Source organism: Psilocybe cubensis, chromosome 11 (genome assembly GCF_017499595.1).
Source record: "Psilocybe cubensis strain MGC-MH-2018 chromosome 11, whole genome shotgun sequence".
NCBI lineage: Eukaryota > Fungi > Basidiomycota > Agaricomycetes > Agaricales > Agrocybaceae > Psilocybe > Psilocybe cubensis.
Genome location: NC_063009.1, coordinates 2,773,481 through 2,788,426, shown reverse-complemented (window position 1 = coordinate 2,788,426; position 14,946 = coordinate 2,773,481). Strand labels below are relative to the sequence as shown.

The window sequence follows — 14,946 nt, the reverse complement described above, 5'->3', positions numbered from 1 at the left end:
CTCCGCTTATTAGTCTCGGGTCTCTCGCAGGAGTGGAGATCGTGCCCTATAACGGATGGGAACGAGACTAGCTTTTGGCAGGGAATGAAACGCTTTTTGAGCCGGCAATGGCTTGGCAAAGAAGTCGGAACTTTAAATATCTTGCCACTCGACATCAATCAAAATCTGTTTGAATTTTCAAAGGTTTCTTGTTGCTCCAGCATTGTATGGCCTACTTAGTTACCTACAACAACTAAATGGTTATTCATGACCATATCATTAAAGGCCTACTTATTTATGTAGACCTAAGAAATTCACAGTTGTTCATTACCCTTGCATTCATGGCTTACTTACTTATGCAGCTTATCTACAATAGGACAACTTGAACATTAGTGATTTCATTCTTTTCAGTCCAGTCTTTGTCTTCAAGTCAGATGAAACTATTACAATATTATAGTTTACTGGATGAAGCCCCTCCTAAAATACATTTCTTATAAATTCCGAAGGAATTGATCACAAGGACTCGTATCTGCCGTGCGTAGCAACGGCCCACTTTACAAGTATTGAAAATATTTGAATAGCTTTGACATTCGACGAGGAAGTATGTCCGAACTCACACCTTCCCAGTTATACATTTTCTCGACAAATACTGACTTGTGATATTACCACTTCAGGTGGAATTTATATGGGTAAGTCAAGTTGCGACACAACAGTTTGTTTGTAGTCTACGGTTCTTAACTGAACGCTTAGAAAAGCCAGTGGACGGTAGTGAAGGCTCTGTTCATATCTGTATGTCCCAGAAAATCTCTTACAATTGCAAGAATGTCTTGGTTAACTTGAAATGCAGGTACGGTACTACTCAGTAGCGTGTGCCATGTATGTACAACTGGATTATACACCTCAAAGATTTTGGTCCTGACAGATCTCAACCTATCTCCAATGATGCGATGTTTAGAGTTAACAACTTTAGTATGGACTATTTTGCTGAGTACGCCGCTGTGCACGGCTGACGGATACATCTCACTGTTATCAGTGCTTTTCCCCTTCCAAATCAGCAACGAGGTATGTGTACGCCTTTTATGAACAACATTAAAGAAGAAATCGTGCGTCTAAATAATTTTCGTATAGAGGTAAGATCGTCTCCACGTCACAGTTCCAAGCGGGTCTAACACTGCGCGTCTGCTCAAATCCTACAGCTGTGAGGATAAGCCAACCCACTTCTCATAAAAATACATCCTAAAGAGAGCGTGGCTTCCAGGTGTGCGCTATTTCGACTGGCAAGCATGGTCCTCGTTCGTCATCAGCGCAATGACAGAAGGTCCGTGCCTCAGGCTCATCTATTCGATACGCAGATGTAATCGTCCTGACAGTGCGAACCCAGGCATCCTTCAAATTCGGCTGTATGCGATGTACTGCGCGAACAAGGCGTTATCAACTATCCTTCTGATCCTGTTCACCGCCTCTCTCTCAGCGTCGGCGGTTGTAATGGGTTCATCGTTGCACACGTTCAAAGGTATGCTGCGGCGCGACCACCTTCACCCCCACCCCCATATCCATCTCCACCTAAATTGACACTGACACTGACACTGATACTAATACCGAAACACACTTTATGCATATTCCATTTACCCAACCCAGCGATACTAATAGCCGCGCCAGGAGGCTTCGCATGCATCCCGCTCAAGTCCACCCACAACTTCTACGTCTTCTGGATCCCGATCCTATGCTTCGAGGCGCTGCTCTGTGCGCTGGCCGATGGGCGCGGGGTGTATGTGTCCCGAACGAGTGCGGTTGCGGTTGCGGTTGCCGGTGGTGCTGGTGCCAGTAGTGGAAACGCCGTGGCTCGCGATCAGGCTGCGCGCGAGGGTCTGGGACTGCCTTCGCTACGACGGCGCGGCGGGGACTTGGTGCAGGTCTTGTATAGAGGCTCTGTGGTCTATTTCGCTAGGTGCGTGGGATTCAAGTTTTTTGAGGATGCTGTGCTGTATCGCACACACACGGTTTTTGTTAATGCTTGACTGTTGTGTGCAATCTGTCGCTCATGCGTCTTTCGTTTGGACATTTGAAGTATCGCAATGACGTACATGGCGCCTATAATCTTCTGGGTCGCGCTTCCAGTCAGTCCATTATCATTATCCATCTTCTCATCGTAAAATCCAAGCTCACACAAGTTACTGTTATGTTTTTTTTAATTATTTTCGCTTGTCTTGTTGCATATATCCAACTCACAGCAAGGACTGAGCGAAGTCCCACTCGGCTTCTGCGTCGCGCTGCCCAGCGTACTCTCCGCGCGGCTCATCCTAGGCATCCGCAGGACAGCAGCGGCGAAAGATCGACTCGGGTGGTCGCTTGGTACAGGTGTTGGGGATTTGACGACTTTTGAGGTCAGAAGGGATTTGACGGCGTTTGATGTGCAGGTGCACGTCCACCGTGTCGGTTCTGGTTGTACGGGTATAGGTGTGGGTGCGGGTGAAGAGCATATGCATACGGTTTATGCATAAGTACCACTTTTGATGGTTGTGAAGTATGATCTGTTGGGCGGCGGATTGTGCATTGTGCATTGAACATTGGTCATTGGACATCGGTCATTGGGTATAAATTTCTGCATGGAGGACCCATGGTCACTACTTACAAGATAGAGATAGTGACTGCCAATTTGATAATTAGGGAACTGGCACTGTTATGACCCCGCCTTGGGACACCACATCTCCTGCTTGCTCATCCGCTCTCAAAAAACCCAGAATCACCCATTTAGAACTTTCCATACCTCTTTCCGATAATTAGCAAACACTAACACTAACAGACAAATCAAAAACGGGCCATTAGCACAGTGAACGCTCAGTGAATGCTCACAGGCTACAACTTTCATAAATTCAAATACGAACGCTGTCAACGGCGCTGAATTTTCCAGATTGCAGATTGCAGACGATACCCCTCACAGATCCAAATTTCTCACAGAGTCTAAGGGAGGAGGCGTCCCGAGTCCGCTCACAATACAATTACAATCACAATCAGCAATGCAATGCAATGGTATCCCATCGAGTAACCGAAACTGAAGTTTTGAAATAGTGTTAATTGCAAACCGCGAACTGTAGAGTAAACCGTGATCATGAAATGTAAACCGTGAAAAGTAAAAAAAAGTAAAAAGTAAAAAAAAAGTAGAGAGGAGAGGAGAAGAAACGACAAACACAACGCCAAAACATGTACATTACACTACATTACACTAAAACAAACAAAAAAAACAAACAAAAAAAACAAAAAAAAAAAAAAAAAAAATAGGGCGCTAATGATGCAAAGGTAACGGAAAAGGTAAAGTAGACATAAAAGACACAAAGAAATACGAAGAAACGCAAAGAAACGAAAAAAAAGCGAAGAGAACGATTAAAGCACTCCACGCATCCACACATCCACACACCCAAGCACAAGCACAAGCACAAGCCCAAACAAACGAGCACGCACAGAAGCAAGCCGAAGCCGAAGCCGAAAGACATAACATTATCATAACATTATCATAACATACCATAACTTCGCGTGCGCGTGCGCGTGCAAGTGCAAGTGCATATACGCGTGACGGTTGGCGGTTGCATAGTGGTGCAGAGAGACAGAGAGACGGAGGGACGGAAGACGGAGAGACGGGGTGGCGGAGAGACGGGGTGGCGGATGATGCGATGCGATGAGAGGTGAGCGAGTGTAATGGTGGAAAATACCCCTCCCCTTCCCCCTCTCCAACCTCCCTCTCAAACTTCCCCTCCCCTCCCCTTCCCCCTCCCAAACATTCCTCTCACACCTCTCCCTCCCATACCACACACCACCTCACACCTCAACCCCCTCCCTCACCTCCCTCACCTCCCCAACCCCACCCACCTCAAGCGCCTCAATCGCCTCCAACCTCTCCTCCAACCCCCTCCCCAACCCCGCTCTCTCCCACTCCCTCCCCGTCATCGTCATATCTTCCAAAATCGGTAACGCCGCGTCTCGGTCTTTCTTGCTTATATGTGAGTGTGCTTGCGAGTGTGGATGAGGAGGTGAGCCGGACGGGACGGGATGGGAGAGTGGAAGAGGAAGAGGGACGGGGAGAGGGAGTCCAAGTGGTACAGCCGCAGACGGCGAATGTGTAAGGAGCGGGAGATTAATCACGCTCGGCGTCCTACTCCCCTGTCCCTGTCCCTGTCCCTGTAAATGCTTATCCTCTCCAGCTCCCACACCATGTATACTCCCCGCACCACTCAAAATACCTCCCACACCCACACCAACACCGACGATCCTAGGCGGCGGCTCAACGACACTCGCCCCGCTCGTAAGCGCCACGAGACTCGTCGTCGCAGCGGGCGTCGCGCTCAACAGGTCCGTGTACGACATGAACGAAAGGCGCGTGCGCGGCGCCGTGAGCGCCTGTGCGTGTGCATGTGCGAGTGTATGCTGCGAAGATGATGAGGGGGATGAAGGGGATAGAGGCTGCGATGTCGAGGGCATCGCCGACGTGGACGCCGATGTGGATGTAGACGTGGGCGGTGTGAGAGGGGACAGCGGTGAGAGTGGCGAGAGAGGCGAAAGTGGGACAGGGAGAGGTGTATATGCCGACGAAGGCGACGACGCAGCGCTCGTCGTCGTTATCGTCGTGGTGGATGCAGCACTCGCAGTGGACGAAGTGGACGAAGACTGCTGCATGGGGATCAGCGCAGGTGGCGATGTCGATCGCACCTCCGCTTCCGCTTCCGATGCGGACGAAATCGATGATGGGGCATCATCCACCTTGATCGAAGGCGCCGCGGCGGTGTTACCGTTGTGATTGTTGTTAGCGTCGCCCGCATGACGAGCATCAGCCAGCGAGTTGATACGGGGCGGCGAGCCAGCTACCGAGCCCGGCGCACTGGTCGCCGCAGTAGAGTTGAGCTGCAACCCGAGCACCGAGGTCGGGCTGGCGATGGCGATGCGCGAGCCGCCGAGCGGGCTCGGGGAGCGACTGCGGAAACTACCTATCGGGCTCGCGAACCCGCTCGCGCTCCCTCCCCCACCACCACCAATACCCGGCCCCGCAGGGTTCGCGCCGCCAAATAGCGCAAACGACGTAGTGGACGGCGGGGCGGGCGCGACGACCGCGATCTGGTCTGCGAAGAGATGGGTAGCAGAGCCACCGTCTGATAGGTGGTGTGAATGCGAGTGTGAGTGTTGGTGATGGGGATCGGCGGAGGTGGAAGAGGGGCTGGAGAGTGCGGATGGGGATGTGGATGAGGAGGAGGGTAGGCCAGGGATGGGTTCGAGTTCGAGGGTGCTGAGGACGGCTGCGGCGCTGTCGAGGACGGAGGGCACGCTTTGTTCGAGTGCCTCGGAGCCCTTGGCGCGGGCGGTGCGATGCGGGTCTTTGAGCGGGTGGTGGTGGTGGTGATGCGATGCGAGCGGGGGCGACGGTGGCACTAGGGGCTCGATGTCGCGCTCGAAGATGGCGGATGAGGAGGAGTGTCTGTGGGCGGTGTATTAGTTCCGAGGGTGGAGTGTGGGGAAGGGGAGAAGAAGCGTGACGTACATAGAGGTCGGGGAGGACGGGATAGAGCTTGGACTGCGGGAGCCAGCTGCGAGGCGGGCGTCGGAGGTGCGCAGGTGCTGGGATGTCCTGCGCGGGGAGACGAGCGCGCTGTTCGAGGTCATATGCTTCAGCTCCGGCGTAGCTAGCGACGGCACCCAACTCAATCACCAACACATCCCAATCACAAAGAACAGCACTCACGATGCAGCGTATCTCTAGTCGCCATCGTCATATCTCTCTGAGCACACTGTGTTCGTCGTTGTCGTGGTCGTAGTTGAGAAGAAAAAAGGGAAAGTTGCGGTGTTGAATCTGAAATCAGCGAAACTGCCCTGACCCCGACCAATTACGTAACTTTTGCTTTTTCACATTGGTCACGCGACACTCCACCGTTTCCGACCCGTCGGGGCCTGCGACACAAGGCGGTTCATTCCGTACGCCCATCTACCAGTACGTCTCTCTTCGATTCTACTGCAATAGGCCTACTTGGACTTTCTATTCTGTCATGTCTGTCGACTAATGTCTCTATCTGCACCCTTGACTCTAGTCGACATGTCATCGTATCGCTTCTATTCCGTGTACTGTGTCTTGCATCTGGCAAGCGACTCCATCCCTCAGCCCCGCACACCATCACTTCACGACGCAGCACGAAAAGCACATGTATGCGCATTTTATCGCACATCTCGATAATATCAATGCAATTGTGTGGTGCTTCTCTGAAATGTGAACCCCGTTCCCCACATCGAACCTCTACACAACCATGAGCATCCTTATGAAACAATGCATATACCCTCTCATCCATCCATCAACCTAAATCAACCCACCTCCCACTCTCCCACTCCCCGAACGCACAATACGAGTGACCAAGACGTGCCGCGCTTAACGTATCTCAACGGCAGTGGTTACAGTGGAAGCGATGGCATCCGTATCGGTATACACATGGAAAGCAGCAGCAGCAGCAGCGTCTTCGGCATTCCCCTGCCCTTGCGGCTTGCGGCTTGCGGCTTGCCCTTTCCATTCATTCGTTCCCACTACAGCTGCCTCTTCTCGCCCGCCCGCCCACCATCTGCCTACTCTGGAATACATTACCCGCGCGCACTGCTTCTGCTCACCTTAATGTGTACTCGGTGTATTTACTGCCCCGCTGATCCCCTGTCCTCTATACGTGGACGCACATTAGATACCCTCCTTTGTCGATGGGTGTATACGTATAAATGAACTGTCTGGTACAATTTTTTGTCGATCCGTACCTCGACGAGATTAACCAGGTCGAATGAAAAGCATAATCACTAATCCAAACATCTTATTTAATCATACATTCATCTACAATTATTCTACCCAATTACACATCGGTATATTTGTCTCCACGCGCCGTGGGCGTGAGCTCTCCACCAGAACCACAACCAGAACCACAACCATCACCCAAACTCGAACTCGCAGGCACATACGCCGACGCCGACGCCGACCCAGACACAGATGCAGATCCGACGTCAAAAGTCGTCACCGTCAAATCCCGTCTCACCTCAAAAGTCGTCATATCCCCCTCGGACCACCCATACCCTTCTTTCCCGACAGCCATTTTTCGAATAGCGAGTATGAGTCTCGTGGATAGTATACTAGGCAGTGCGACGCAGAATCCGAGTGGGACTTCTTCCAGTCCTTGCTGTATATATTAATGTAACAAGTAACAAGACAGATAAATTAGTGAGGTGCGCAATCAATGTTGTGTTGGGAACTAGTGATTGAGATTGGGAGAAGGAGAAGGAGAAGGAGAATGGAGAAGGAGAATGGAGAGGGACGTACTGGAAGAGCGACCCAGAAGATTATAGGAGACATATACGTCACAGCGATACTGTTGTTCCCCGTACCCCACCAAATCAAATCGAAATCGAAATCAAGTCAAGTCAAAAGTGTTTTCAAGTTTCCGTTTTATGCCAATTCCAATGGCAACAACGATAACGACAATGGCAGTGATAGTGGAAGTGACGACAATTAAGTCGATTCTCGACATCAACAATCCAACATCACACAAACACAGTCCGCACAACGCACCTAACAAAATAAACCACAGATCCTCTATACAACACCTTCAACAATTCATCGCCGCGCCACTGTACCCTGAACGAAGCAGTGAGTCCCGTCGACACCCCAACCCCCTGCCCCTGCCCCTGCCTCAGATCCAGACCCAACCCCGCCCTGCGCTCCTGATTCACTCGGGACATGTACACCCCGCGCCCAACGGCCAATACACAAAGCACCGCTTCGAAGCAGAGGATTGGGATCCAGAAGATGTAGAAATTGTGTGTGGATCGTAGGGGCACGCAGGCGAGGCCTCCTGGGATGGGAAGGAGGAGCGCTGGGTTGGTTTGTGGTGTGGTGTGGTGTGTTAGTGAGGGTGTTTGCGGTGGAGGGAAGAGGGAAGAGGGAAGAGGGAAGAGGGAATACCTTTAAACGTATGCAACCGGTTCTCCATCACAAACGCCGGAACAGATATACACACAATAAACAACACGAACAAAACGCCTGATAATATCTTATTCCTGCAGTACATTGCGTATATCCGGATTTGAAGAATTGCTAGATATTTTTTATTGGTTATTATTAGTAGTAGTAGAAGAGAGGAGGGCGGGTGGATAGTACCAGTCGAAACTTACATTCTGTCATTACACTGATGAAAAATGAGGTCCATCCTTGCCAGTCGAAGAAATGGGTGCCTAGATCGTTCGAGTTTTGTGAGAACGTGTGCTTGTGAGATTAAAAAGTAGAAGTGGTTTAGCTTTGCACTCACAACTGCAAAAATTTGAGTAATGTTAAATGTATGTTAATCCACCGAGATACGAAGTGGTTGAACTTACGTCTGAATATCATAATAATTAATTCTTCAGACAGACGACGCGTTTCAGGGTATACCACGTACCTCATTGCTGACTCTGAAAGGGAATAGCACTGAGAAGAGTGCGATTAATCCGTCATTCATTCCCCGGCGTAATGGGTAAAACATTGCCTACTAAAATTGTTCGCGCTGGCAGCAACGCGCGGCACATTGGTACATGTCATCGCCAACAATCTGTGTTAAAGTGTGCTTACATCGCACATGCCACAGCGTAGTATCGCACCTATACTCCAAAGTCCAATATCAACGAGATGCCACTAGGATTATAGGAAAGGAGTTTGGAGTACATACGGATATGAATAGGCCTTTTACTACTGTCCATTTGCTTTTCCGAGCATGCAGTTAATGTGTGGGTGTGGGTTAACGCAAATGTCGATTTTGTGACTCACCCATATCAATTCTACCTGGGGCGATAACGCAAGTCAAAGTCAGCTCTTGTCGAAATTGGAGCTATGAGAGGGTATAAGCATAACTACCTCATCATCGAATGTCAAAGCTGTTCAAAATTACAAAATCGCATATTAACCCACTTCTACATAAATACATAGATAAAAATTACAATAAACAGCTCACCATAGTCATAAAGAATCATAGTCTGTGCTGCCACTGGAATAATTTACGTTAATTAGCATGAATACACGTTTATTGACCAAGTCTCTGGATTATAAAATGTAGATAACGGACGAAGGAACGTACGCTGCGCATACTGTGTAACTCGATAGTCCTGGTACAAAGCAAGTAGAGCGTGTGGTACTGCAGACGCGGACATTGGATGCGTGCTTGTGTGTAGGGGGAGGAGGGGGAGGCGCTTTCTTCCTGTGATACGACGACGAGGAGGATTTTGCATTTATGCAGATATACATAGACGCGAAGCACAATACAAAACGCCAAACGCAAAAAATCCAAAACGCGAAGCTATCCATATCCACGTGTATTCAGGGGAGAAGTCAATCGCTGTTCGACGGTCGACGGCTGATGCGCGAAAATAACTTGCATATCCTTATCTCGGGATCTATTCCCTTGACTTTGACATAACTTGACTTGACCTTGACCATGACTTGACTGATCGTATAGTGATTAGTGAAAGATAACGTGTTTAATCCTTCTCAGCACAGCATGCTGGGATACTTACTTCTTAAATTGGCGAAAAAAGTGCGCTGGGGTGAAGCTTGAAGATGTAAGTATGCGAACTGCGAACTTGCTCAGTTGAATCTGGATCGATGTGTTGAGACATTCGGACGACCGAGTCACGGTGATTACTGCCTGCCTTATATAGACACCATTTCTTTCATTTTTCACTCGCGGTGCACACATGTGCTCGCTACATCTCATTCTCTTGGAACTGTATAGTAGAAGCCACACATTGCGGTGCATCCCGCAATGTGGTATTTTTCTCATTCCATTCAATCATCTAACCTCAGCCGTTTACCTTCGTATCCGTCTGAGGTTAGCCTTTTTGTTACTTCATATATTTTATTACAAAGTTCTTACTATCGTACTTATGTAGCTCATATACTTTTGCTACAATAGGTACTTTCAATATCAGCCGTTTACCTTCGTATCCGTCTGAGCTCATATACTTTTGCTACAATAGGTTATGGGCCCCGTGAGCGAAACAAAGTTATATTAACTCAGTAAACACGGATACTATCATCGGATCACATTCAAACTACTTCATACCTGAAAGACATCGGTATTGGCATGTCGTCAAAGTCGACAGGAATCACTCCGCCGCAACTACCAGACGACGAAAAATTCGATGGTACCAACTACCTAGAATGGCGCGAAACCATACTCATGGCATGCCGTGTGCGAGGCGCTCGAGGTTATCTCGAAGGGAAAATTCCCAATCCTGCCGAAACTCCATCCCCGGGACAATTCTCTACAGATCCGTTGGCAATCCCTCTTCCACCGGAGGAAACTCCATGGTACTCACTCAGGCCGAGCGCTGAAGAATGGGATGCACGAGACGCTTGGTGCATGATCGCAATCAAGCAGAACGTGAAGAATCCGATTGGTTTGGGTCTGAAAACAGATGGTACGGCTGCGGAAGCGTGGAAGTCTCTTGAGGATCGGTACAAGAACTCAACTGACCTTGCACGAGTCTATGCGCAACGCGATCTCCGTAGCGTAAGGATGGAAGAAGGAGGAGACTTTCCTACTCATATGGCGACTCTGCACATCAAGCACAAGCATGCCAACTCAATCGGCGCAAACATTAGCGACTCGGACTTCCGTGAAATAATCCTCACATCATTACCATCATCCTGGGACACTATCATTGCATCCCTCCACACAAGTGCCACCTCTACCAATACAATCGTCCTCCTCGATATGCACTGGAGTCGAATTAATCGGAATGTGAAGGTTAGAACCCCAGGAATCACAGCGGTTGCTCTAAAGGCGAATGGAAAAACCGGATCAGATTACAATCTAAAGCGATGCTCGAATCCAAATTGCAGGAGACGTGGACATACCATCGAGATGTGCTACTGGAAGGGAGGAGGAAAGGAAGGCCAGTTTCCCCCAGGCTTCGGCCAACGAGGAGGAACTACCGGATCGGCTGAATCCACCAGCACAAATGCTTCCAACCCGTCGACCACAGCAAACCCTGCCGTAGTAACCACAGCATATGCATTGGTTGCTGACATGTCACTGGCAGACAATCCGCCTAATCCAGACGAGTCAGCGAGAGATGCACAATCCGACTCGGATCAAGAGACTTACAAAGTGACCGCCATACCATCCATCGAGTACCTAATTAACGAGGGATGTGAAATCAGTGATAAAGCAATGGTAGCTAATGCAGGGAAGATGGATGTAATTAGGACTACATACGCTGATTCCGGTGCATCCAACCACTGTTTTGCGAATCAATCCGATTTTTCCAACTATGAACCGTTCACAAACGTGAGAGAGGGACAGGCAGCAAGTAAATCAGCAAGATTTAAAATCCACGGAAAGGGAACGGTAGTCAAGCACTACAAATCCAACAATCATCGTACAACACTATCATTGTCAAACGCTCTACACACCCCCGATTTTGCTGCGAATCTCATTTCTATTAGCCGTTTCGATGACGCCGGCTTCAACGTAAACTTTGGCGGAGGAAGAGACCCAAAGGGAAAAGTGATGCTAGAAGTTAGCAAAACTAATGGGATGTATCTCTTTGAAGAAATCAAAGATGGAGAACTCACTACAAACAAAAATTTGGACAAGGCGATGCCTGCGAAATCACACGAAAAACCGACTACCTTATCCCAGTGGCATCGAAGATTCTGCCATTTCAGCGAGCGCACGATCAAGGAGATGTCGTCCAAAGGTCTTGTTGACGGTCTTCAGATTACCCAACCAGAAACAAAGGAACCTATTGGACTGTGTGAGGACTGTGTATACGGAAAACAAACCAACCGACTGTATGACGAAAAGGTTGAACCTGAAATTGGAGTTCTTGACAGAGTCCATCTCGATCTATGGGGTCCAGCAAGGGTCAGATCAACAGGGGGAGCTGAGTATGCACTCATAATGACGGATGGGGGTTCTTCTTACCGAAAGGAATACTATTTATCGGAGAAAACTAGCGAGGCGACCCTACAGGCAGTAAAAGAATACAAAGCTGAAGCCGAACTCCAAACAGGACGAAAAATCAAGTGTTTTCGTATGGATATGGGACAAGAATTTCTAAATCGGGCATTGGAAACTTTCTGCAAAGAGAACGGCATCCGAATCGAGACTCCCGCACCATACGCACATTCTGGCAACGGAGTTGCAGAACGCACTAATCGTACGGTCATTGAGGGACTGCGCTGCGTCCGTTGCGATTCGGGGCTTCCGCCATCTTACTGGGCAGATCTCTTATCAGCCGTGATATACATGCTAAATCTCATGCCATCTCGTCGACATCCTGGAAGAATTCCCGCGGAAATTTGGTTCAACAAACGACAGGACGTATCGCACCTTTGAGCAATAGGATCTCATGCATATGCAAAAATCCCCAAAGAAATAAACCCATCCAAACTCGACACTACATCTATTAAATACACCCTAATCGGATATTATGGACGTGACACATACAAACTTCTTGATACAAAGACCGGAGACATCATCAAGAGTAGGAATGTAGTATTTGAAGAAGGACTAGGGCATAGAACAATGTTCAAACAAGATGCACTCCACGACGATCCCATATTTCACGAAGTCGAAGATGACAAACCCCATCCAGCAACTCAAACATCTATACAACATAACGACCCTGTCGAAGTACCGCAAGCGCCGCCACCAAATGCGCCACTACCGCCAAATGCGGGAAATGCTCCACCTGTTGAGCAGCATAATGTGCCCAAGACTACTCTACACAGTCTATGTACGCAGTGGCTAAGGACTTGACTTAATACTTACCCTTTGGGTCGTGTTACTTGAGTTGTAGCTACTCGAGTGGGTTGTTAAAACCGCTTGTCATTAGAGGGCACTAGCGTCGCCCTTATATACACCTAGAGTGTGTTACATGTGACTAGTGACAGTAACTACTGTATAGTACTTAGTCATCTATCTACTTAGTAATCTATTCACATGACTTATCATATGACTCTGAGAGTCACACGGTCGAACGTGAACTTTATTAATAATAGTCGTTCAACACTCCCCTTCAAGTGGTGCGCGCGCCATAAGGCGGGACTCTACTTGTTTTCATGAACGGACTAATCTAGCGGGTAAAACTCAAGGCCAAGAGCGGATCTATGTTTCAAGAATAGATCAGGACCTAGATTCTTGGTAAACATATCGGCAACGTTATCAGCAGTCGGAACTGCATATAATTTGAGTGTGCCTTGCTCTATTTGTTCCCGTATGTAATGATAGCGAATCTCCACGTGCTTAATCCCTTTTTGTGTCACGGGATTCTGCGCGTTGAATATTGCACCATGTGAGTCCGCATAGACTGGGACGTGGGAAATTGGTTTGGCCAGTTCCGCAAATAGATTTTTAATCCATGCGCAATCTTTGGCGCAGTCGGAGAGTGCCATGTATTTACTCATAGTAGACGACGTCGAGACTAACTTCTGTGTCTGTGATTTCCACATGACCGCAGCATTTGCCAAGCTAAAGAAGTAACCTTGTGCAGACCGACGCTTAAGGTCGAGCTCTGATTGGTCATCTCCATAAGAGGCGTCACAATAGGCATATAGGCCTGCGCGAGACTTCCCATCATAAACTAAGGCATATTTGCGTGTGCCAACAAGGTACCGCATAATATATTTAGCCTTGTTCATGTGGTCTTCAGACGGATTGGAAGCAAACTTTGCCATCTGAGTCACTGCATAGGCAATATCAGGTCTAGTTCCAAGCATTAGGTAAAGCAAGGAACCAATCACTGATTGGTACTGCGAGCGAAGTTGTGCCGAACTAGTACCATCAAACGGCATTGGGCGATAGCCCGTGGGTAAGGGAGTTCTAGCAGCTTTAGCATCGCTCATGCCAAACCGAGTTAGAACCTTCTCCAAATAGTTGGCTTGACTCAAGAGGATTTTGCCGTCTTTATAATCAATAGCCATACGGAGAAACTCCCGTGATTCTCCGAGATCCCGGCAATCCCACTTCTTCATAAAGAGATCTTTCTTCTGTCGTGAGAGTTCGGAGTTAGGTCCGGTGATCTGGATGTCGTCGACATAGGCAAACATTATTGCTAACGTGCCGTCGGTATGACGTGAGATGAAGATGCCGGCGTCCGAGTATAATCTGGTGAATCCAAGCTCTTTTAGACTTCTGTCTAGCTCGAACCACCATGCACGTGCGGCTTGTTTGAGCCCATAAATTGCCTTTTTAAGCCGGAGTACTTTCTTCTCCTGTCCCTTTAGAACAAAGCCCTCAGGCTGTTCCATATATATCTCCTCGTCTAACGGCCCATAAAGGAAGGCCGATATGACGTCAAGGGACCAGACTTTCCACCCTTCGAGTGCGGCAAGGGCAAATATTGTGCGAACACTTGGTAGCATGACCACAGGTGAGAATAACTCATCGTAGTCTAGGCCTTCTATCTGTAAGAAGCCTTTGGCTACCAGACGAGCCTTTTTCCAACCATCAGTTTTGATGTCGTAGACCCATCTGCATTTGATGGCTTTTTGGCCATTAGGGAGATCGACAAGCTCATAGACCTCTCTTTTGACGAGGACCTCTAACTCGTCTTTCATGGCTTGTCTCTATTCCTTCTGTTGGTCAGCTGGTAATTTTAGCAAATCACGCAGGGTCCAGTCACGGACATCCTTTGTGAGACCATAATCAGCAGCGCAGATAATTTTGCAGACCCGTTTGGAAAGTAATGTCGCGAAAAGACTGTTTGCTACTCCCCCTTCCGTCCCTGAATTAGGGATACCAGATTCAACATTGCGATTGCTACTAGATCGAGTAAGTGGCACGTAATCAGGGACGGATGCCACTCCGTGTGAAACAGTCTGCAGCTTCTTACGTCGATCTTTATTGGTTGTTGTTCCGGGTCGGTAAACATTGCCTTCCCGCTCTGGTACTTTCCGAGTTCTATCCGACCTTCTGGGCGGAGGCT

General features: G+C 48.6%; 4 protein-coding genes across 4 annotated transcripts; 1 reads left to right on the top strand and 3 right to left on the bottom strand.

Moving 5' to 3' along the window:
- Nucleotides 1-857: 857 nt before the first annotated feature.
- On the top strand, nucleotides 858-2,480 carry JR316_0011958 (uncharacterized protein; the record flags this gene model as incomplete). The annotated part of the gene is made up of 6 exons (XM_047897599.1): nucleotides 858-967; nucleotides 1,013-1,041; nucleotides 1,238-1,297; nucleotides 1,618-1,927; nucleotides 2,048-2,096; nucleotides 2,211-2,480. 6 exons carry the CDS (start codon nucleotides 858-860, stop codon nucleotides 2,478-2,480), a joined length of 828 nt encoding a protein of 275 aa, XP_047744008.1.
- A 1,312-nt stretch (nucleotides 2,481-3,792) lies between these two features.
- JR316_0011957 (uncharacterized protein) lies at nucleotides 3,793-6,170 on the bottom strand (the record flags this gene model as incomplete). The annotated part of the gene is made up of 4 exons (XM_047897598.1): nucleotides 3,793-5,440; nucleotides 5,504-5,645; nucleotides 5,705-5,750; nucleotides 5,949-6,170. 4 exons carry the CDS (start codon nucleotides 6,168-6,170, stop codon nucleotides 3,793-3,795), a joined length of 2,058 nt encoding a protein of 685 aa, XP_047744007.1.
- Nucleotides 6,171-6,842: 672 nt separating this feature from the next.
- Nucleotides 6,843-7,336, bottom strand: JR316_0011956 (uncharacterized protein; the record flags this gene model as incomplete). Its single annotated transcript, XM_047897597.1, has 2 exons — nucleotides 6,843-7,163; nucleotides 7,304-7,336. The coding sequence occupies 2 exons, from the start codon at nucleotides 7,334-7,336 to the stop codon at nucleotides 6,843-6,845; spliced, it is 354 nt and encodes a 117-aa protein (XP_047744006.1).
- Nucleotides 7,337-9,340: 2,004 nt separating this feature from the next.
- On the bottom strand, nucleotides 9,341-9,725 carry JR316_0011955 (uncharacterized protein; the record flags this gene model as incomplete). Its single annotated transcript, XM_047897596.1, has 3 exons — nucleotides 9,341-9,455; nucleotides 9,526-9,660; nucleotides 9,706-9,725. 3 exons carry the CDS (start codon nucleotides 9,723-9,725, stop codon nucleotides 9,341-9,343), a joined length of 270 nt encoding a protein of 89 aa, XP_047744005.1.
- Between the last annotated feature and the right edge of the window lie 5,221 nt (nucleotides 9,726-14,946).